The sequence below is a fragment of the Mastigoproctus giganteus genome, chromosome 6 (assembly GCF_048544385.1).
Source record: "Mastigoproctus giganteus isolate SK-2022 chromosome 6, ASM4854438v1, whole genome shotgun sequence".
NCBI classification, from domain to species: Eukaryota; Metazoa; Arthropoda; class Arachnida; order Uropygi; family Thelyphonidae; genus Mastigoproctus; species Mastigoproctus giganteus.
The window spans coordinates 234995189-235019994 of NC_143580.1; the positions used below are offsets into that span (position 1 = coordinate 234995189).

Below are 24806 nucleotides of genomic sequence, written 5' to 3' on the forward strand. Positions count from 1 at the left end.
TTATTGGGGAAAAAAAAAAATTAGTTACAAAATTTGTCACTATACAGTGCTGTGGCAATACAAATCACTTGAACAGTGCTACAGTTGTTCAATGTGCCCTCCATTTTGGTCAACAACAGTTTCCATTCAAAGAATAGCATTTTCTACAGCAGAACGTAACATGTTAACTGGAATAGCCAGCACATGATGTCTAATGCTGTCCTTCAGATCTGCCAGAGTCTGACATCCTTCCCGATACACCTGGTTCTTCAAAAAAACCCCACAACCAGAAGTCACATGTAGTTGAGTCCCGGTGATCAGGGTGGCCAAGATGTCTGGAAACAATGGCTGATTATGATTTATGATTTATTTATGATTTATTTTAATTTGGCTTGCTATGAAATGCTTGCACAAGATTTTAAAATTAATCATGTTGCTACCTGCAGAGTAGTAAAACATCTTGAGAAAATATCCCTTTTTGTTTTCTCATCTTTATTGCATGAAAACAGTACAAGTATTTCATCTGTTTTATATGTTAAAAACAATAACAAATCTTTCAAGAACAACTTCTTTAAGATTTTAGATATTTATAGAACTAGTTGTTGAGGAAAAGCAAGTAATCTTGAACTGTGAACAAACCATTTGTTTAGAGTTCAGTGGTTCAAGTGTTACTTGCTTTTCCTGATAGGTTCTTTTTAAAGATAATAATGATGATCGTTATTATTAGCATTAGTAGAGGCATATGATGCAAGAAAGCAAGCTTATACAGCATCAGCCAAAAAAAAAAAAAAAAACCCCTTCCCATTTCACCCATCCATTCACTCCAAATGTTTGTCTAGTTCTTCCTTGAATTTATTTACGCTGTCAACTTCTACGACAGAATAAAGAAGTTTGTTCCGGCAATCAACCGCTCACTGGCTAAAGGAAAATTTCCACACATCTATTCTACAACTGTCTTCCCTCAATTTAAATTTATGTTCCCTCGGGCGATTAATCTGGGCAAGAGGAAGAATCCCATCAGCATTGAGCTTGCTCAACCCAAGGCCTTATTCACCTCAATCAGATCACCTTGCTGGTGCCTAGTCTCCAGGCACTGTAATTTGCAAAAGTTAAGCCTTTCTGTGTAAGAGTAACCTTTTGTTCCATTCACTAATCTTGTTGCCCTTCTCTGTACTCATTCCAGCAGCTCTACATACTTCTTAAAATGAGGCCTCCAGGCTTGTATACAGTACTCAAGATGTGGCCTGACCATTGCCTTATACAAGGGGATAATCACCTTCTTATCCCTGCTAGAAAAATTCCTGTATATCATTGACAAGACACTATGAGCTACTCTTGCAGATTGTCTGCACTGCTCAGAAAACTTCATAAAACAAAATAACATCATAAAACATGATTTGAAACTTCGTGGTATCAGCATCAGGTTAGAACTTTTTACAGTAGCTTAAAGCCATGGTGTGATACTTCACCGGTTCTCATGCACCACAGTTATTCTGTGAAAGCCATACAAAAATTACTTCAGAAACTATTGTAGTAAAAATATCCTTATATTTAGGATGGTAGAAAAAATTTTTAGATTTTTAATCAATAATTAACAGTTATTTCGTAATTGTTATTTTTCAGAAGCACGTGTTAAGTTACCCACCACAGCTATCAGGTTAAAAGCCTCTTCAGTTGGAACTGTAGTTCGCCAGTTTTAGCCACAGAGTAGAATTTCCATAATGAGCTATTCTAGGTTTTTCATGCAAAATTAAAATCAATCCATAAACACACAAGTGTAGTCAGTTCACTTGGATACAAAGTACATGTAAACCAGTCAACTGTCGTAGAAGGAGTACCATGCTCCAGTGTTCCACCAAAATGAGCCTAATTGTTTTTTTTTTTTTTTTTTACCAAAAAACTTAATATCAAACACAAAAATCATCTTCACATTTTATGATTTGTTGGATATTCACTTCATTCATCATCACTAGCAGATTTTTGCATCCTCACCCAAAATTTAATAATTCTTTGTTCTAAAAAAAATAATCACTGATTTCCAATAGCTAACAACACATTAATGTAATTCTTTCTTAAATATTTCTAATACACAGTGACCCTCTCAAAACACATCCCCAAATTTCCCTGCAAAAGCAACACCAAAATCTGTTTCATTACTTTACGGCCTTTCACCCCAAAAATAAAGATTCTAAGCAATTTAAGGTAGTCTCTATGAAGGTTAATTATTTATTTTATTTAAAATTTATACTTTATAGTTATTTATTTATTGATTTATTTTTATAGGAACCTACTGCCAGCAGAGAGAGGTAGAAGCAATTAGTGAAGGAGTGGATGATGATGAAGGTATTCTTTTTAGTTTTGTATACTTCTTTATTTGTTTTATATCATCCATACATTTTATATTTATATTTTCATGTACCCATTTCATTTTCCTTATGTTTGAAGTTGGTCTTTAAAGAAAACTTTTACAGATTTTTTTGACTTCAGTTTAAATTATAAATGCTCTTCACAGAGTCGGGAGTACTTTTAAGAGACGTGTGATTTTCTTGCCAATACCTACCAAATTGGAAATAAAGAAATAAGCCTGAAATTGTCAACCAAAATAGTACATTTCTGTGTCTGAACATGTCCCCATAAAGTGATTTAAATAACTTAGTTTGACACCAGTTTTTAAGAAATAAAATAAACTCTGCTCATATATGAAGTGTAGAGGAAGAGGAAAACTCTAAAAAATCAGTGAGATGGTATATCTCCTTTCAAGCTTACACATATCACAAAATGAGGTGCTTAGAATGAATAGAAGAAATTTCAAAATTGAGAAAACTGCCAATGAACAAAGAGTTAATGCATAATTGTCTTAGACTGAGAAAATTACTCCTTTATTGGCTTACGGTTGACAAAAGCTGAAATGATGAATTTAAAAATGAAGTCCATCTGATGGAAGGTTGGAAGTTTTTTTATCATATTTCAACAATAAATGGAAATACTGAGAAGAAGAAGAGAAAAAAAAAGTTGGCTAGTGATACTTCACCTCTTGTGGCACTGGTGGTATCAGCTGTATGCTAGCTAAATTAGTGCGTTAATAAAATTAATAAAGAAGGTTTTAGGGAGTGTTGCTCAAAAAAAAGTTATATTTTAGATAAAATAAGTGTTGGTGAGTGATAGTTTTTTTTTTTTTTTTTTTGGTTACGATTTGGGACCTAAGGGTGGTTTCATTTTCCGACTGTGAACATTTTTCAAAATGGCTACCATTATTATTCTTGAATATAGGAAAACAGGAAATTTCAAGGTCGATAAATTTTTAAGGAACTATGATCAGTCACTGGGACCTCTTAGCAGAATAGTTGTGCTACCTGATAGCTTTGCTGTAGAAGTTTTCAGGATACCAAATTTTATTTAAAAATACTCACTTGTTGCTGAATTATTAATTTTTGTAAATTTCAAGGTCACCATAATTCTACTGAGTTAGCCATTTGGATTTATCCATGATATAAAAGAACTACAGCAGTGTCACCTGCTTGTTCAGTCAAATTGCGATATCACGAGGAAGCTTCACCATTGAATAAGAGCTACCACATCTACATGGCTGCGACAGGTTTGGAAGATTGGCAGCTTAAATTTATTGCCTTTATGGACGTGGTGGTATCTGCAACCAACAAGATCAGCTGATGATGATGTATGTTAAACTAGCCACACTCAATATTATGACATTGTCAGGAAAAATTTAGGAGTGTGTGAACATCTTAAAGGACAGAAAAATAAGCATACTTGGATTGAGTGAATCAAAATGGAAAGGAAATGGGTGTAGAGAGTTATGAGGAGGCTATTACCTATATTGGTCTGGGGGGGGGTGATGTAGCGAGAAAGGGTGTGGCCATCATTACAGATCACAGGATTAAGGAAAGGCTAATGGAGGTGAACACTATCAGCGACAGACTCATGTCAATTAAACTGCAAATGAATGACAGTGAAACATTGAAGATAGTACAATGTTACGGCACCGCAAACCGGTTGCGAAGAAATGGAGAAGCTGTAGTTTGAGGACAAGCTCGAAGAGAACATCACAGGTGGAGATACAGTTATCATGAGTGACCTGAACGCAAAAGTCAGAGTGGAGAGACAAGGACTAGAATACGTTATGGGTCCGCATGGCTGGGGACCTAGGAATGATGATGGTGGTGACAGGCTATTGGATTTCTGTTTACGGAACAGCTTGGTCATAGGAAACACCTGGTTCAAGAAGAGAAAGAGTCACAAAGTGACAAGATATGGTTGGAATCCCTTCTTGACTATATACTCGTGGATAAAGAGTGACACAGAAGACTAGTGGACATCAAGGTCATTCCTAGTGTCTCCTTGGGTAGTGATCACAGGTTAGTTGTTGGAGTTTTAAGATTCCCTAAATTGAAGAGGATCAAAATAACAAGAGAGAGAGAAAACTACGGGTGTGGAAGTTGAAAGAAGAGGAAAAAGGGGCGATGTTCAGAGAAGAATTCAGGAAGGTTGTACCTAAGACGAACAGTGTGGAATCAGAATGGGAAGCATTCAAAGACTGTAGTAGGACTAACAGAGCAGGTTTGTAGAAGGAGGTGGAAAGAAACCTCATGGTGGAATGATAGGATGAGAGAGACTGTGAAAATCAAGAATAATGCATTCGGGACCTACTTTCAGAACAGAAATGACGAGAATAAAGAGAGATATGAAACCGTGAAGAGAGAGAGAAGCCAAGAGGATAGCTAACGAGGAAAGAAAACTGTGGTTGAAAGAATGGAGTGAAACTTTATGACAAGATATTGACGGTAATAAAAAGATGCTGTATGGTATGGTGAGGAAAAGGAGAAGAGAATGGTGAACAGAGCAAATACTTGATGGGTGAGAATGAGAACCTAATAGCCAAGGACGAAGAGATGAGGAACATGGAAGAAGTATTTTGAAAATCTGTTGAACGTGCAGGACAGCCAGCAAAAGGAATAAAGGCAGGTTGATCATAAAAGAGGGGATGAAAGCCAAGATACGGGGAGAGAGAGAGAGAGAGAGAGAGAGAGAGAGAGAGAGAGAGAGAGAGAGAGAGAGAGAGAGAGAGAGAGACAGACAGACAGAGAGAGAGAGAGAGCAGACAAATTGGAATTGTCTTGACTTGGAATTGATGTAGTGCAGGCATGGCAATACATAAAGACAGGTAAGTCTGCTGGTATGGATGAGATAAATGGAGAAATGCTGAAGGCTACAGACGAGGCAGAGACAGCATTGACATACAGACTGTTCCGTAAGATCTGGAATGAGATATAGGTGCCGAAGGACACTGGAAAGAAGGTTTGATCATCCCGTTGTTCAAGAAAGGGAACAGAAAAAAAGTGTTCCAGTTATCACACTGACATCACATGTGAGTAAGCTGTATGAGAGTGTTAGAGCGGAAGATAAGAGGAACTACTGAAAATAGGATGGCCGAGGAACAGTACTGCTTTAGACCTGCCAGGTCGACGGTGTATCTAATTTTCTGCATCAGGTATGAACACAATAAAGAATTATGGATGGCATTTTTGGATATGAAGAAAGTGTTTGATGCCGTAAAGAGAGAGAAAGTGTGGGAGGTTTTGAGAAACTTGGAGATAGAGGAACATCTTGTGGAGAGAATTGAGAATATGTGCACCAATACAGTGAGCAAAGTAAGAACAGTGGTGGGATTGACAGAGAGCTTCGAAATAACATCAGGTTTGAAGCAAGGAGGTATCCTGTCACCACTGCTGTTCATAGCTGTCATGAATGATGTGCAATGTAGAGTGGCGGAACAACTTGGACAGGACCAGATGAAAGTCATGCTCTTCGCAGATGACCTCTGCATATGGGGGGAGAGAGAGCAGGGAACAAGTGCAATGGCAAGTTGATATATGGGCTAGTATGACCAATGAATTTGGGCTGATTTTCAGTCAGGAGAAGAGTGAAGTAATGGTTCTAAAGAGGAGTGACGAGCTTGACGGATACATTACAATTGAAGGGAAACGACTAAAAATGGTTAACAACTTCAAGTATCTAGGAAGCACATTAACAAGACTGGAGTAATAGACGAAGAAATAAATAGAAGGATACAAGCGGGTGGGAATTTCTATAGGCAGACAGATCTGATCTGGAACAGGAACATACCACTGAAGTGTAAGAAGACTATATATCAGGCCTATTACATACCAATTCTGACATATGCATCTGAAATTTGGACTATAAGGAAAAAGGGTGAAAGCAGAATTCAGGGGGAAGAAATGAGATTTGTGAGGAGCATAGCTGGAAAGACAAGACGCGACAAAATCAGTAATGACGTGATTAGGGAGAGAATTCAATTTGAAAAACTCCAGAATAGGATTGAAATGTTCTGTTTGAAATGGTTTGGACATGTCAAGAGGATGAACGAGAGGCGTTTGCCAAGAAGAAGAATGTTTGATTTACAATTAAGGGACAAAAGACCAAGGGGGGAGATTAAGAATGAGATGGCAGGACATGATAAAGACTGATGTCATTAAGAGAGGAGGAAATTGGAGTGAAATCAACGACGGAGAGAAGTACACGGACAGGGCATGGTGGCGAGGCATCATACGTCAACCCGTGGAATAGCAGAACGATGATAGATGATGATGACTTCACCTGTTCAGGGGAAAGCTACAAGATACTCCAGCCTGTGAAGGTCATAGTGTTTAAATATCTCTCTCAATCCAGCAAAGGCTTGAGTTGAGTGACTGTAGCAGCCCCTACACTATGACATCTAGTAAACAAACACATTCCTGGCCATTGAAGTATCCAAAACTGTAAAAAATGAACTAAAAACATTTGGACACAAATATAAATACAGGTAGTTCCCGACTTTACGAGTTAATTCGTTCCTAGCTCGTAAGCAAACTCGTAAAGTGGGAATTTTTTTCCCATATCCGTAATGTTAAAAACAGGTTGAGTTCCCAAGAGTGAAATTTGACAACAGTAATGTTAAATAAAGGTCAACAAAACAATAGTTTATGCTTAAACAATGATTTATCTATCCAAAGATATGAAAACATAGCCTTTAAAATCAAACAAATTATAATAATAAAGAAATTACTTTATACTTTATGTTAAAGAAATTGCTTTCTTTAACATATGTCATACAAATGTTAAAGAAAGTTTATTCTTCATCATCATCGACTAAACGCACACTCGTTGATGGTTCTTCACTCATTGTTGGCTCGACACTAGGTTTGTTTGTAGTACGAGGAGTCGCTTCCTTCTTCAGAAATGCTTCAAGGGTCATTTACAAGACAGTCTTCTCTTTTCTTTAGAAATTTCACTATAGCATTTTTTTAAATCTATAGCAACTTTTCTAGTGCCCTTGAAATTTGAATCTTGTGACTTGAAAATCTCAATTGCTTTTTCTGTGTTGAAAAGCTTTGTCAAGCCCCTTGAGTGTAAAGGAATGAACAGGAGTTTCATCTGTTAAAACTTTTTTTTTTTCCCCTCAGCTTCACGTTTTACCATTTCAAGGAGGTCTTGATTTGTGAGTTCTCCATTTTGTGTTTGAAGCAGATCAGTGACATTAGTTGTAGAGATCTCAAGCTGCAATTAGTTATTTCATTTGGTATGGTCTCTGCTGATTCTTGAAATCCTTCAAAATGATCAATAAAATAATGACAGAATTTATTGCAAACACCATGTTCTTTGTAATTTTGTCCCAGGTTCATTTTATTATTTTGCTTGCATCTAAAGTATGGAATTTTTTCCAAAATTCTTTATGAGTTGGACCTCCATCCTCATCTCTGCCTGAACAAATATATGCACACACAGTAGTAATGTATTGTATAGCTACATGCGTGGTTTTAAATGCCGTATTTATGAATGTTTAGCATTTATTTATTCTAATTGATGCTCATATTTTCGATTCTGTTGATACTTGATATTTGAAAAAAAAAAAAAAAAAAAAAAACTTCATAAACCCAGGAACTCGTGAAACAAGAACTACCTGTATTCTATTTCAAGCGCCAAACAGTAAAGGCTGCCCTGTAATTTCTAAAACAAAAAATCAACTAAATTAGACATATTGAAATATGATGGGAAAAAAGTAATTTATATTCTTATATTTTATTCCTTAAAAATTTGTATTATTGATGTAAAACTTTAAGGCAACATAGTGTGAGAGAGATCCTGTCCTCTGCCTTGTCATGCGTTATTTCCCATTTGATTGGCATTGACTAGAATATCATTTGTTGATGTTAATAAGTTTTTTTTTTTTTTTTTAATTATTATTTCTAAATAAGCAAAAGAAAAATGTATGACTTTGGAAGTGGGGTAAGCATGTGTTGCTGCCCTTCATCATCAGGGTTCACTTCTGTTCCAGGGAAAAAATGAAGTGGTAAACTCTTTCACAAGTACAAGAATCTTTTACATATGAGCTCTGTGGAGTAGATGTATGCGTGCTTATGTGCACACATTTGGTCATTTCAGATAATATGTCCATTTATATATAAATTGTCTAGAAATCTTCAAATATGTGTTGCTGTATCTTATCTTTACAATTAAATGTAGAATATAGTTTTGTAGATGGTGATAAGTAAATTGCTTTGAAAATCAGAAGAAAAAAAAATATTTCTTTAGAAATGAAACCCATTAGTAGCTGTTCACTTTGAGCAAACAAAAGCCAAAATTGAATAAATTATCTAGACTTCTGGTTTGTAAGTTGATGAAACTGAATCACGATGGCATTAATAGATGTGGCAGCATCTGTATTATGGCATCAAGACAAAAAAAAGTAACACAAGAGTATTTATTTTTTCATGATTTTTGACAATAATGTTATTCTAATATTATATACAATATTATTATTATTATTATTATTATCATCATCATCATCATCATCATCATCCATATGGTGCGAGGAAGTCCGAGGCTTATGCTGCACCAGCCAAAAAAATTTCTGAGTTACCCCAGAGAGAGAGAGAGAGAGAGAGTCAGAGTCAGAAGTAGAAGGGAATAACCAAGAAAGAGAAGAATCATGATATCCAGCTCAGGACTCTGTGGATGTGCCAAGCCCATACTCACCAGATGTGAACCCCTGGGGTAATTTTGAACAATCGAGTTAAAATGAGAACACAATATTTAAAAAGTTTTATGTACAAAGTGTTTGTATTTATAAAACATAAATCCACAAAAAAACCCACTCCACAAAGTAAACATCCATCAAAACTCACTGCCTGTAATTCACCTTTTATTCAAAAATGTTACTACTGGAGGCCTACACATATTCTGAGAACTCATCTGCACAAGTCCATATGTGTTCCACTAACTCACTCAGAATTAAAGTAATGCACAGTTATCTGAATAGGAATGGAGCTTTAAGACAGTGACAATATGGGATTTTTTTAAGATGTCTTGTCAGACCAATCTGATTGGCTGCTATGAGGTTTTTCACAAATAAATTGGATTGAAAGGATAAAAACTAGACAGATTCTTTTATTGGGTGGGGGAATGAAAAAGTGATTTCCACAACAAGCAGTACCTTCACAGGCAGTGGAAAAGCTCTTGCACAACCAAGATCGAATCCTATACTCCAAAGCAAGATCTATTTTCAACAGACTCAAGGCATCAGCAATAAAGAGATACACCGATGCTACCTTGTCTAAAGGAAAAGTGCCATACTCATCCAGACACAGTCTCATTAATTCAAATCTTGATCTAGATAACTGGATGGACTACATTTCAAGATTCAAAGCCAATTCCGCCTCTACTGAAATTCCTCTCCAAAACTCTCAACTTGCTCCTACTGATGACCTTTCCATAATTTCCATCACAAAACAGCAACTGATATATATATGCTATTAACTCCCTGCATCCATCTAGTACCGCAAGGCCAAGATAAGATACCTCATTTCATAATTAAGTGCCTTAGCCCCTACATCCTAGATGCATTGCTTTCAATCTACAACTCTGTGAGTCCACTGGCTAAGGTTAAAGCACCAACAAGCCTAAAAGATTTCAGACCAATCTCAACTTCTTCTACCCTCCTCAAACGTCTTGAAAAGGTACTCCTTCCAGCATTAAACAAACAGCTGATGCCACAGAAGCTGAAACAGTTCCATTTCGCAGTCGCAAATTGATCCACCATAACAAACCTCATGGGCACACAGACATCAATTCTTCAAGCCTTTGAAACTAAATCCAAATTAGCTATTGTGTACGCCGATATTGAAGCTGCTTTTGACAGCCTAGACGTCACAGCCCTTCTCAGTCTTCTGCAATTCTTCTTCAGGATTAATGGAGACCTACTAGCTTTCTTCACCACCTTATTGAGAAATAGAAGTGTCCACCTCACAATGAAGAAGACCCACTTTACAAGAAAAATCAATGCAGGAGTCCCACAAGGTAGTGTCCTGTCTGGCCTTCTTTTCTTAGCTATTCTAATTCCTTTCATGAGTCCTTGTGATGATGATGCTCTAATATATGCTGACGATATCAAGTTTCTTATCTTAATCCCACCGTCTGCAAACCCAATGGCAATTACGTCTTCAATCACAGAGAACAACTTACTATAAGCTTGCTTTCTTGCATCATATGTCACTAATAATAATAAAAGGGCATGATTATCCCAGTGGTTATGACACTGGACCAGCAATATCATGGACCAAATTCGAATCCCATGCCAAGAAGAAGAAAAAAAAATAATCGGAAAAGTCACTTCATTGGACCTACCTCTCCCAAAGTCAAAGTTATGGCTGAGGCAGAGTGGCGCCATCTGGTATCACTTCCATTAGCTTGCTCCCATCACTAGATGCAAAATCCAAAGCTAAACAAGTCCCCCACCATAGCTGGACAAAGAAGAGAAGTAGAAATATCAAATATCTGCATCAACTATGGGACAGGATAAACTCACTCATGTTCATGCCTAAGGCAGAGGAGCCAGTTCAAAAAAATCAGACAGTTTTCCCCAGACGCTAGTGAAGCAAGTGGTGCTGTCTTCTGTATGGCTATCACAACTGAAGGACAAGACCACCCAACCAACTGAAAGTGCTTTCTGCACAACTGCACTAGATATAAGTTTGCTTTCTTGCATCATATGCTTCTATACTAATGCTATGCTGTTGCAACAGCCATCAGGATGAATGGAAGAAAAGCTAGAGACCAACAGAACACAAAATGCAAAGGCAAGGAACCACCAGCCTGGGAAAGAAGGCCACAACAGAAGATAGAAGAGATAAGTGTGAAGATAGGCCATCAGACCCAGTACCAACAGGACAATGTAAGAAGCTGATCAGAAAAGTGAAGACCATCCTCAAGAAAGACAACATCCACAGCACACACGAGACTTATATTCAGAGAATCAAAGAACACTTTGACATCCTCAAGCAGAAACTCCTGGCCCTTATCAAGAGACTTTGCCATTACATGGAAGGTGCCCAGAGGAAGACTGACAACAGGATATTTGATGAGAACCAAAGAGGCTTCTACAGGAAATATGGATAGGAGAAAAAAAGGCAACAGACCCCCCCCCCCCCCCAAACCAGAAGGTACTTGAGGAGTTCTCGTCCGACTTGTGGAGCAGCGAAGCTAGCCTTGTGTCCCCTGGATAGATCTAGAGTGGAATAAAATAATTCAGTAGGAAGAGTTACAACGGTGGATCAGGAAGTCCCACAACTGGCAAACATCAGGAATAGATAATGTCCACAACTACTGGTACAAGAAGTTCAGCTGCACTCACAGCACATAGCAGAGCAGTTCACCGAGATAATAAGGCACCCTGACACAATTCCAGAGTCTTTGGCTCAAGGAATCTCCTATGTGAAGGCTAAGGACAAAGACATCACAAACCTGGCGAAGTACAGACTAATCGCCTATCTCCCAACAATATTCAAGATCCTGACCAGCTGCATAACTAAGAAGATATCAAACTATTTGGAGAGCCAGGAACATCATGAGCAGAAGGGATTAAGAAGATGAGCAAAGGATGCAAGGAGCAATTGACCATTGATGTTGCAATTATGGTTCGAACCTATAAGAAGCACTGCAAGCTGTATGTGGTTTACAATGACTACCACAAGGTCTTCAACTCCATGCCCCATGGCTGGCTGATAGGAACACTAAAGATCTACAGATACAATCTGACACTGACACACTTCCTAGAAGCCATCATGGTGAAATGTAGGACCACCATCAGTATCAAGAACATCATGGCCAGACCAATCCCCATCAATAGAGGAATCTGAAAATCTTTGAGGGTGATGCTCTGAGCTGATTATGGTTCTGTCTAGCACTCAACCCACTGTCCACCATGCTTGATAACATTGTGTGGATATACTCTAAAAGAGGGGAAAGAAGAACCTGTACATGGATGACATCAAACTCTGTGCCACAACTGAAAATCAGCTCCAACAGCTACTCCGAATCACTGAAAGGTTAAGCACTGACTCCGTTCATCAAGGACAACCAAATGGATGAAACTGCCAATTGAAGACTGGTGAAGAGATTGAAGCCATGACAGAAGACAAGACCTGCAAAGATGATGCAGGCTGTTCACCAGTTGAACACAAGGAGATCAAGGTCTTCCTGACTGAGAAATGCCAGTAGAGACTGTGAAGCTTGCTAAAATCAAAGCTGAAGGGCGGGAACATGGTTACAGTCATAAACACTAACATACTAGTGTTTATGACTGGAGGAGATTATGATATCGACGACAATAATGATGACAAAAAGCCACCTGAAGTGAGTCATCAAGAGACTAACCACAGCTCAGAAAGAAGGAGATCCTAATCACACAGGTTTCGAAACAAAGGTAGAAAAATGGGCAAAGAAGGCCCTAAGACCAAAGGATACTTGTTTGCCATCCAAACCAGAAAATCAACACCAGGAACTACAGGAAATACATCTCCAAGGACTCGGGAATGGCAGATGACACATCGACGTTGTCACCTGGCTCCAGAAACAATCTAGCACATTTCTGTAGGATGCATGGTGATCACCCAGATTGAGTACACTCACAGACATGATCTGCGACATGGCTAGGATAATACATCAGAAGAAATATCAGTTGATCAAAGAAAGTGTACCATATTACAATGATGAACCTCAGGCCATACTAGAGTCTCCTACTCACAAACTATACTGGGACCATGCTATAATAATGGACAAGATGATCCTGCACAGACACAACCTTCATTGACAAGAAAGAAAGGGCTACCTACCTGATCAACATAGCAGTGTCCAGCACCAGCAACTTCTAGAAAACGTATGAGGAAAAGATCAGAAGGTACACTACATTACTTTGACTACATAAGATATGTAGTCAAAGTAATGTAGTGCATGGAACAAGTAATGACCATCCCAATCACTATGTCAACCACTAGCATGGTGCCAAAAAGCCTCTATAAGAACCTAACAGCATTAGACCTCCCAGAGGGCACTAATGTGGAACTACAGAAAGCCACAATCCTGAACACCTCTAGGATAGGGATGGTAAGAGAAAATTCCTCAACCAACACTAATAACAATCATATTAGTAACCAGACACAACAATCACTCCATGCACTTGGTACCAGTACTTGTCATGGGACAGAAAAAATATCATATCATAAAGGAGAAAAAGTTTTATAATAATTTAGACATTTATATTTTACATATGGTTTCATATAAACACTTTTGCATAAGCTGAAATAATGTGGCATTAGCATCAGAATGTTCTCTGTGATAGTATAATGGTTGATCCAGTTGTCACTTACATGAAGTGTGAGTTCCATCCTAGACTAGAAAAATTTCTAAATGCCTCTTCAATCTGATCTGTAGTTAGATCTCAGGAAGAGAGTGTAAGGTTTCTACCTGCAAGTAATTCTGAGTTTTTCTGCCTGCATACAGATCAGCTATATACATACACACAATAGTGTAATATGGCCTGTGCTTAATACCACCACCAGCAACAACAGCATTATGATATTACAACAGACCGAGGGATGATTAAGTGACAGGAAACAACAAAGTGATTTATAAATGGCCACTTTGCATGGATCAGTGTCACTAATGGGATCTCTCAGGGTTCAGTATTTGGTACCTTACTATTCCTGATATTTATTAATGACATTGATTTATGTGTTTTAAGTTTAATGTCTTAGTTTGCTGATGATACAAAGGTAGGCAGGGTAGTTAATAATGTTAATCAGGATATGATGCTGCTTCAACAAGAACTATATAAACTATTTGGATGTACTGTAATAATGGCAGTTGAGATATAATATTGATGAATGCAAGGTGCTGCATATTGATATGCAGTTATCAACTACCTTGAATTTAGTATCTTGCTGTACTTAATTGGAATAGTTGTAGTATCATATGAAATTCTCTGACCATTGCTGGGACAGCTCATGAGGTTGTGTCATTGATATATAAGAACTTTCAAGTAGGGGTAAAGGGATGATTATTCCATTATATATTGTTAGGCCACGTTTGAAATGCTCTATACAATATTGCTGTGGACTGATAGTATATAGTATTCCAAATATGGCTTAACCATCCTAAAATAATGGTTCCAAACTTCATAGATGTGAGGTCTTTTAGAAAGGAGAAAAGAGCAAGTTCTTGTAATTGAATAGCTTAATTGTTCCATAAGATTGGTTGAGAGCACAAGAGGATATTCTACATTCAAATGTGTCATCTTATTTGGAATTTTTAATAAGATTACCATTAGGCTCTTATGATATTACCTCGCCCATGCATACAGTATTCCAAATATGGCTTAACCGCCTTAAAATAAGGGTTCCAAACTTCATAGAACATATGAGATCTTTTAGAAAGGGTATAAAGAAGAACAATAATATTAGTTGAGGGTACAAGAGGATAATTCTATATGAAATGTGTCATCTTATTCGGAATTTTTAATATTATCATTAGGCTCTTAAGATATCCCCCCCCCCAAAGACTAGAGAGGCAATAATGACTCTAATACTCAGAGGGGCACGAAAGGTGATGGACACCTATAGACCAGTGAGTTTTATCTCAGTGGTGGGAAAAGTAGTTGTTTGATTTAAGGGCAAGATGCAGGTCTGTCTCTACAAGGGTGGTGTGTTAAATGGAATTTTTAGTATGGATTTGTGAAGGAGATGTCTTGCTTGACCAGCTTACTTGATTATTAAAATTGAAGTCATAAAACAGTTGGAAGCAGGAAATAACTTTGATTGGGATTGTTGGTAAAATACTTCATTGGATTAAGTTCTACCTAATATAATGAGCATGATTAATTCTCATTAATTTGATTGCACATTTCTTATTTCTTAAGATTTAGTTTTGAATTAGTTAACAAATAGCTATAGGCAAACATCAGGAAAAGAATTAAATTTTAATAGTTTTAAATAATTTTACATTTAAAGAGCACCATTGTTATTTTTGATTTTCATAAATGACATCGATGAAGGGATAGAGGGTGTAATGTCTAAATTTGCAGATGATGTAAAGATTAGTAGAGTAGTTAATGATTGCTGCCAAGCAGAGCTTCTTCAGAATGACCTAGATAGTTTTGGCGCACTATGGTCATAGTTGCCGATGCACCCAATAAATCCCGAAACAAACAAACAAACAAACAAACCTAGATAGTCTTCAGGGATGGTCAGACAAATGGCATCATCATCATCATCAGCCATTTTCAATCCACTGCAGGAAAGTGTAAGGTATTGCACCTGAGGAACAGTAACCCCAAAATAACTTATACACTTGGCTACACTTGGCAGAGTTGAACTAAAGCCAGTAGTGGAGGAAAGGGAATTGGGTATTACGATACAGTCGGATATGAAGTTCTCTGAGCAATGTAGACTGGTTGCAAGGAGGGCCCATGGTGTCCTATTAATGATTTATCAAACAATTGCTAGTAGAGATAAGGACATAATTCTATTATATAAGGCTATTATTAGACCACACTTAGAATACTGTGTTCAAGTATGGAGACTGCACCAAAGAAAGACATTGTGCTTCTTGAAAGGATCCAAAGACAGGTAACTCGCCTGGTGAGATTGGCAAAAAGGCGTCCATATGAGGAAAGACTTCGAATATGTGGGTTGCAGAGGTTGAAAACTAGGCACCATAGTGACTTGATTGAGGTGTTTAAAGCTCTGAGAGGCATCAGCAAAATCACTAAGGACAAAATTTTCAAGGTTAAAAGTGATTCTAGAACAAGGAGCCATAATTTCAAGGGGGAATTGTTTAGCCTGGATTGCAGGAAGTTTTATTTTAGCCAGCGAGCTTTAAATTACTGGAATAAGTTACCTACATGGGCGGTAGAGGCTGACAGTTTAGGGAAATTCAAAGGTCAGCTGGATAATTACCTAAGGGAGGAGGGAAATGCATAGGTTGTCCTTTTCCTTTTCTTAGTTAATTATTATTATTTTAATTTTCTTATTATTTTTTTTAAATTTTCTTATTATTTTTTTTTAATTTTCTTATTATAATTTTTTTAATTTTCTTCTTAATTTTAACGTGTTTTTATTATTTTTTTTTTTTGTTATTTTTTTATTATTTTTTTTTTTGGCTGGTGCTACATAAGCCATAGGCCTTCTTGCACAATGTGGTCATTACTAATACTATATTAGTTTTTAATTTAGTTAATAAGGTTAATAATAAATTAATAAATCATTTAAATAAGTAAATGGATAGTAACACTCCTGTAATTAATGCTGGCCTTATGATACATGCCTTATGATGTTTCACATACCAGACAATGGTTTGTTTAGAGTTCATTATATTTTTACATTTTGTACTGTACTCTTAAACTAAGAAAGTAGCAGAGATTTGTGATGCCAGAAAGCAAGCTTGTGTGGCATCAGCAAAAAAAAAAAAAAACAAAAACAATTTCACACATCCGATCCATCTAAACTTTTGTCCATTTCCTCCTTGAATTTCTTTAAGCTATTAACTTCCACAACAGCAGATAGAAGTTTTATTATTATTATTATTAGCCATATGGTGCAAGGAAGCCTGAGGCTTATGCTGCACCAGCCAAAAAAAAATTTCCGAATTACCCTGAGAGAGAGAGAGAGAGAGAGAAAGGAAGAAATCACCAATAAAGAGAAGAATGATGATATCCAGCTCAAGACCCTGGGTTTGCCAAACCCATACTCACCAGATGTGAGCCCCTGGGGTTATTTTGTTCCAGTAATCACCTACCCACTGGCTAAAGGCAAATTTCCTGACATCTATTCTATAACTCTTTTCTCAATTTGAATTTATGCTCCCCCTCAGGTTTGTAATCTGAGCAAGCAAAAGAACACTATCAGCATTGAGCCTGCACAAACCATTCAAGGCCTTATACACCTCAATAAGATCACCTCACAGGTGCCTAGTCTCCAGATACTGCAACTTGCAGAAATTAAGCCTCTCTTGGTAAAAGTGCTCCTTGGTTCCTCTCACCAATCTTGTTGCCATTCTCTGTACTCACTCTAGAAACTCTACATCCTTCTTAAATTAAGCTTCCACACCTGTATGCAGTACTCAAGGCGTGGCCTCACCATTTCCTTATACAAACTGATAATCACTTCCTTGTCTCTACTAGAAAAATTCCTATATATCATTGACAAAACTCCATGACCTGCTCTGGCAGCCCGTATGCACCACTCAGAGAACTTCACAACTGACTGCACAATTACTCCCAGGGCTTTTTCATTCTACCCCTCCCTGAGTGTAGTACCACAGAGTTGGTAAGTTTCTCTTGGGTTACTGCTATCCATATGCAGTACTTTGCATTTGTCAATGTTAAACTTCAGTTGCCACTTCCCAACCCATTTGCCCAACTTGTATAAATCCAGTTGGAGTAACATACTGTATTTACTGTCGTTAACAACCCTGCCAACCTTTGTATTATCTGCAAACTTGGACATTAAACCTGATATACCTTCATCAATATCATTGATAAATATACAAAACAACAATGGGCCCAACTCCAAACCCTGGGGAACTCCACTAATAACATTTGTCCATGAAGAGCATGGACAAATAATCAACAATCCAGTAATCAACTACCAATTGGCTAAAGGCAAATTTCCTGACATCTATTCTATAACTCTTTTCTCAATTTGAATTTATGCTCCCCCTCAGGTTTGTAATCTGAGCAAGCAAAAGTACACTATCAGCATTGAGCCTGCACAAACCATTCAAGGCCATATACACCTCAATAAGATCACCTCGCAGGTGCCTAGTCTCCAGATACTGCAAGTTGCAGTATCTGGAGAATCTCAAGCCGCGTCAATCAATTCGGCCATGGAGAGATTGTGCAGGGCTTAAGGGGTAGAATTTTTCTCAGCGTGGTATGTGCTTGTTAACAGGAGAGAGACTGCTTCTATAAGGATGGGATCCACTTAAATAGAAGAGGTGCAAGAATATTTGCTGATGCTATCAAGGTAATGTTAGGTTGGTCGGAAAGCTACTAGCTTGGGAGGATTCACATTCTAATAGATTAACAGTAGCCGCTTGCAGAGGCGAAAATGATTCTTGCACTGCTTCTATTGGAATGAACAGCAGCCCTGCAAGCCAGTTGCTGGGAGCCAAGAAACAAGTTAAATACATGGGCTGTGTTAAAGTAACTAAGGGTAAGAACAGGTGCATTTATACTTGCATGAAGACCAATGTTAGGAGTATAGTAAATAAATTTGATGAATTTGAAATGCTGGTTAAGACATCCAAGGGGGATATTGTTGGAATAACAGTGATGTGGTGCCACTCAGATAAAAGGGATGTTGGATTGGAATTTGGGGAGTACAATGTGTACAGAAAGATAGAAAGGGAGGAGGGATTATGCTGTTAGTTAATAAACACATAAAATCAAGTTTAGTCAGTTTGCTGTGACATAATCACTGAGAAAGCAAAAATGAGGGTATGAGGTTTGCTATAGCCTAATGACTCTGATGAGTAAAATGAACAATTATACGGATAAATAGAGTGGGGCAGTAAATCAGAGTGTCTTATAATGGGGGATTTTAACTTTGCAGATATAGATTGGAACTTGTCAGTTGGTCACTCACACACTAACAAGGATTTTGTGGATTTATTGGATAATTATTTTCTACAGGTAATAAGAGGGAGTAACACATCTTGATTTGATTATCAGCAGTGATTATTCATTAATTTAGAATTTACAGATAAAGGAAACTAGGTAGCAGTGATCACAGTGTACTGATGTAAGATTTACTTAAAGATGTAACTGCCATCAGGGGTAAAGAGAAGAATTTTTGCTTTCGTAAAGGTGACTACAGTGGGCTCAGAAATCTTTTAGGTTCTATACAGTGGGACCAACTGATGATGTTACCTACAGCAAATTCTAAATGGGAAGTGGAAGCATTCAAGGAAGTAATTTTGGAAGCTACTAGACTTTTCGTTCCAACTAAGAAATACTGCTGTAGGTTTAGGCCCAAATGGAAATCAGATGAACTAATGAGACTTGTGGCAGAGAAGAAAAATGCATGGGATGCACATAAATTGTCAGGAGACACAGAAGCATATGGTAGATACAAGCTAGTCTGTAATCAAGTCACAAAGGAGGTTAGCAAGCAAAGGCAGAGTAGGAAAAATCTTTGGCAAAGGATGCAAAGACTTCTTTACTTATATAAATTCTAAAAGGAGGGGGACGAATCAGATTGGTCCAATTGATATCAGTGGTTCGACTGTAGATAATCATTCTGAGATAGCTGCTGAACCTCATGTGTGAATGCAGATACAAAGTACTTGCATTCACACATGAGGAGCTATTCAAGGAGGAGAGGGCCAGATGTTTATCAAATTCTAACAGGGAGTTAAATGAGTTTGTAATAACTGAGAGCAAAGTGAAGGAGAAACTGTTGAAGTTAAACATAAGAAAGGCACCTGGAGTAGATGGGATCTAATCAATTATATTAAAGAAGGTGGCAAAGGAAGTAAGCAAATCCTTAGCCATAATTATGAGAGCATCCTTGGACTCGGGGGATGTCCCCACGAACTGGACAAGTGCAAATGTATCTCCAATTGACAAAGGGGATCAATGTGTGACACAAGTAATTACAGACCTGTTAGTTTAACTTCTATTCCAGGGAAAATAATGGAGTTACTGGTTAAAGAAGCATTGCAGGATCATCTAGACAAGGTAGCAGTAATAATTCAGACACAGCATGGGTTTGTCAGCAGGGGAAGTCTTTTCTATCCAATTTAATTGGATACTAAGATGTGGTCAAAAAGCAACTGCATGCAAAAAATGATTTTGATATCATATACAGTACTTGGATTTCAGGAAAGCTTTTGGCACTTTTGCGCATGGAAGATTATTGTAAAATTGGAGCAGAATGGTATTAAGGGTAAGTTGCTACAGTGGATAAAAGGGTGGTTGAGTGGGAGAAGACAGAGAGTGGTAATCAATGGAAGCAGCTCTTCATGGACTATTGTTATTCGTGGAGTCCCACAGGGTTTGGTGTTGGGCCCACTGTTGTTTTGTTTATTTATCAATGATACTGATGAAGGTATATCAAGCTTAATGTCAAAGTTTGCAGGTGATACTCAGGTTGGCAGGTTTGTTAATCAACATTAGCATTAGTAGAGGCACATGATGCAAGAAAGCAAGCTTATACAGCATAAGCAAAAAAATAATACCCTTTCCATTTCACTGATCCATTCATTCCAAATTTTTGGACAGTAAATGGATGTTGGCTGGTGGCATGTGTTTGGACTGTTTTGAAAGAGAGAGAGAGCGGGAATTAAAGAAGCCAATTCAGAAGAACAGTGCCCATGGAAGTATCTGTAGAAACGGCTTGCAGCAGAAACAGTACGTCTATGACACAGCGAGTGAAGAGACTCTGTTAGAGATGAATCATTAATTAACCTAACTGCCCTCTTCTGAATGGAATCAAGAAGCCTGAGAGAGGTTTTGGTCCCCCCCCCCAGATGTGGGAACAATATTCCATGGGGGCAGATTTGTGATTTATACAGAGTGAGCAGCTGTTTGGCTTATGTCACACCAAACAGACTGAATATTGCATTGTCCACCAACATCAATTGGATACACTTACTTCGATTTTTACATGTTTCTTAACTAACATCATAACCACTCCTCCCTTCCTCTCCTGTCTATTGTTTCTGTAAACATGTTCTGCCCAAATTCCAATTCTGCACTGCTTATGTCTGTGTGACACCTTGTCTCTGTTATCCCAATAATATATGCCTTTGATGTCTTGACTAGCACTTCAAGCTCATCAAATTTATTAACTATACTCATAGCATTGGTAGGAGTATAGTTAATGAACAGATGCATGTAGGTATGCATGCACCTGTTCTACTCTTAGCTACCCTAACACAGCCCATGTATTTACATGTTCCACTATGACTCCCAGTAGTCCTTGAAATCCTCATTGCCTTGCTTTCCGGGCTGCTGCTCAATTGCATTTCAATAGAAGCAGTGCAAGAATCACTTTCACCTTTGCCAGCGGCCAGTGTTAATCTATTAGACTGTTTATCCCCCCCCCCAAGCTAGCAGTTTTCCGACCCACCTAACTCTGCCTCAATAGCATCAGATATTCTTGCACCCTTTCTATTTAAGTGTATCCCATCCCTGTAGAAACAGTGTCTCCTATTAACATAACAAGCACACGCCGGGCTGAGAAAAAAATTCTACCCCTTGAGCCTTGCACAATCTCTCCGGGGCCGAATTCATCAACAAGGATCTCATCGTATACTCCTTCCTATCGTGTCTGGGCAGGTTTTTTTTTTTCTTTTATTATGGGGATTACCCTAAAAACAGGGTAATCCCCAAAATAGATATATCATTTTGCCTAGAAATTGGAGTGCCACCAAAGATGAGCATATGAGCAGAAGAATCCTTTTTGTGAGATATAAGACAAGACTGAGTTTTGGAAGGATTGAAATTAACTAAGTTATCTTTGCCCCACTGGAGATCGGCATGTAAGTAATTCGTAGTAGCTTTTCGAGAAGTTGAAGCTGATTGAGCAGGGCAAGGTTTCTCAAAATGGAAAGTGGAATGCAATTTGCTATCATTGGCAAAACTATGGATAGGATTTCCACTCAATGGAAGAAGGTCATTAATATACAAGAGGAAAAGAGTGGGGAAAAGAACTGAACCTTGGGGGACACCAGCATTAGTGGAGAAGATAGAAGACAGAGAGCCATCTACCATCACCCTCAGTGAGCGATCAGAGAGAAAACTGGATAACCAACCAATTACAAAAAACAGTTGGCAAACCAAAAGATGGAAGCTTGTTTAGAAGACCTTTATGTCAAACATGATCAAAAGCCTTTGAGATGTCAAGAGCAATTGGATAATTGGATGGGAGGGATTTGTCACCCTTTTTAGGAATTGGCTGGATATGAGCAAATTATATCTTCAAACAGGCCTATGGGGCTGGGAAATTCCATACTGCAATAATTAGACAAACACCAGCCAAGTGATTAAACATTTTACTATAAAATAAAATATAATAAAATGCTATGATACAATATCGGGAGACTAAACTATTACAATAAAATAAATAAATTGCGATAAAACAATACTAAAATCGTTAAAATTTGCTAAAATACCGGAACTTTCGGAGACTGCTGTCTCCTTCAACAGTGTACTATTACTGCAGTGACTCCGAAAGCTCCGGTATTTTAGCAAATTTTAATGATTTTAGTATTGTTTTTAATTGTTTTATCATAGTTTATTTATTTTATTGTAATAGTTTAGTCTTCCGATATTGTATCATAGTATTTTATTTTTGTATTTTATTTTATTTTATTTTATAGTAAAATTTTTAATCGCTTGGCTGGTGTTTGAGTCTGATTATTGCAGTATGGAATTTCCCAGCCCCATAGGCCTGTTTGAAGATATAGTGAATAATTATGGCCATTCGATGATTCGACACATCCGCGAGTATCAGAAAATTAGCATAGCTGAAGCCAAACAGAGGCAGCATCTGACATTTGCCCATCGGTGCAAAACACATGAGTTGGTGCCATGTGGCTTTCGGGTTAGAATGCCATTTAATGACGACTATCTGCGGAGAGTTACCAAACTCTATCAAAGAAAAGTTTTAAGTATTTGGATTTCCAAATTACATAATGACCTGAGAGATATTAGAAGACGTATTGGATTGATGTTAGGATATATTAGCACCAATCTAACTCCGGTTCATTGTGCGCTGATTTTGAGGGTAGTGGCAGATAAAGCAACCAGGGTTGCGGACATTTACAAACGCAGGCAAACTAACAAATTCAATAGGTTGCTAGAAGAATCTGTGGTTTTACGTAATAGGGATATTGGTAACTTTATTCATAACTTAAGTGGCAAACAGTTTACTAAAGAACATTTTTTTCATTTGAATGAGCTGTCATCTCAGTTGCCACCCGGATTTTCATCCATATGCAACTGATTCTCATTTAATAATCAATCTTAACCAAGTTTTAAAGAAAAACTGTTAATATTAAAGACCAAAATTGGTCAACTCAAATCAAAATAAAACACAAATTATTCGACCATTCAGCCTTGTGGTGGGGATGGGCAATCACACCACACACCACAAGTTACCGTCCCCACCACGAGGAGGTAGGTCTCTACTGCCATCCGGGCATTGCCCGACAGCGACCATATGCCAGTTTAACAAAATTCATAAAAGAACAAAAAATTCCATAACTTTCAAACATAAACTTTAAATTTATTTCAGTGAAAGCGAGCGTCCCTAAGTCCAGCCTCACTCTCAAATCCTCATATAAAGGACAATATAACAAGATATGAAGGCCAGTCTCAGTCTCTCCACACTCGCAAAACTCCGTAAGGGTCAACCCCAGACGAAACAGCCTTGACCTCAGGCCATGCCCAGTGAGGACAGCAGCAGCCGCCGACCCAAACTGGAGCCAGGAACGTCGCTCCCTACTCACAGTATAGACCGAAGGCATAAAGGTGTACAAATGACGACCCCTCTCAGAGTTTGTCCATTAGAATTGCCATATGGTACTCAACTCATCATCGATTCACCCCCGCTCCGCTGTTATACCAGGGGACAGCCAACCGCCCCACCGGGCATGACCGCACGCCAAAAATCACTCTGGTAATCCCCCGCTTAAGAGCATATCGCAATGTAAACTGTGCCACGACCAACTCAGCAGGCATCTTTCCCGCAAGGACACACAAAGCATCCGTGGACACAGTTCTACATGCCCGGGTTATACCTAAGAGAGCAAACCTCTGTGCCAAAAACAAGATTCTACGAACATGTGAGTGTTCTATATACCCTCCCCAAGCCCCAGCAGAGTAAGTCAAAATCGGGGTAAAGATGTTATTATAAAGGAGGGGGAGGGCTCCCCCCTTTATACCCCAATCAACACTCGTCACTTGCTGGAGCTTGGCATATAATCGTTTGACCTTGTCACGAACATAGGCAGCATGAGCTACCATAGAAAGTCGCTCTCCCAGGACAACACCCAGGTACCTAGTCTTCTTAACCACTCTAAGTGAGAGATCACCAGAATGACACAAAGGAGGGCGAGTCCCGCTGAGGCGTCCCCTCAGAAGAACTGCAACCGATTTCTCTGCAGAGACCTCCAGCTTATGCTGAATTGTCCAATTCATCAATTGGTTCAGAGAAGCAGCTGTTCGCTCCTCTAGCATCCGGCGGGATTCCCCACACACCAAAATCACTAAATCATCAGCATAAGCTATGCTGGTCGTGCCTTCCACACCTTGCATTTGGAGGAGCTCGTCAAGAACCCAATTCCAGAGAGTCGGCCCCAGAACCGAACTTTGTGGACATCCTCTGTAAACTCTTCTCTCACACTTCATGAAAGGAATACAGATGAGCACAGATCTCTCTCGGAGATAGTCCTCAAGAAGACGGTATAAATTT

The 24806-nt window shown here is 38.3% G+C and overlaps 1 protein-coding gene across 3 annotated transcripts in view; it reads left to right on the forward strand.

Annotated features, from left to right (window-relative positions):
- pcx (pecanex) overlaps positions 1-24806 on the forward strand; it is a 743348-nt gene that overhangs the window by 554240 nt on the left and 164302 nt on the right. For all 3 annotated transcript variants that reach the window (XR_016547122.1, XM_090376780.1, XM_090376781.1), the window contains one exon: positions 2263-2322. Coding sequence is in view for 2 of the 3 variants with exons in the window: in XM_090376780.1 (XP_090232906.1) it covers positions 2263-2322 (60 nt within the window). In the remaining variant the exon portion in view is untranslated. The remainder of the gene's footprint in view (positions 1-2262; positions 2323-24806) is intronic.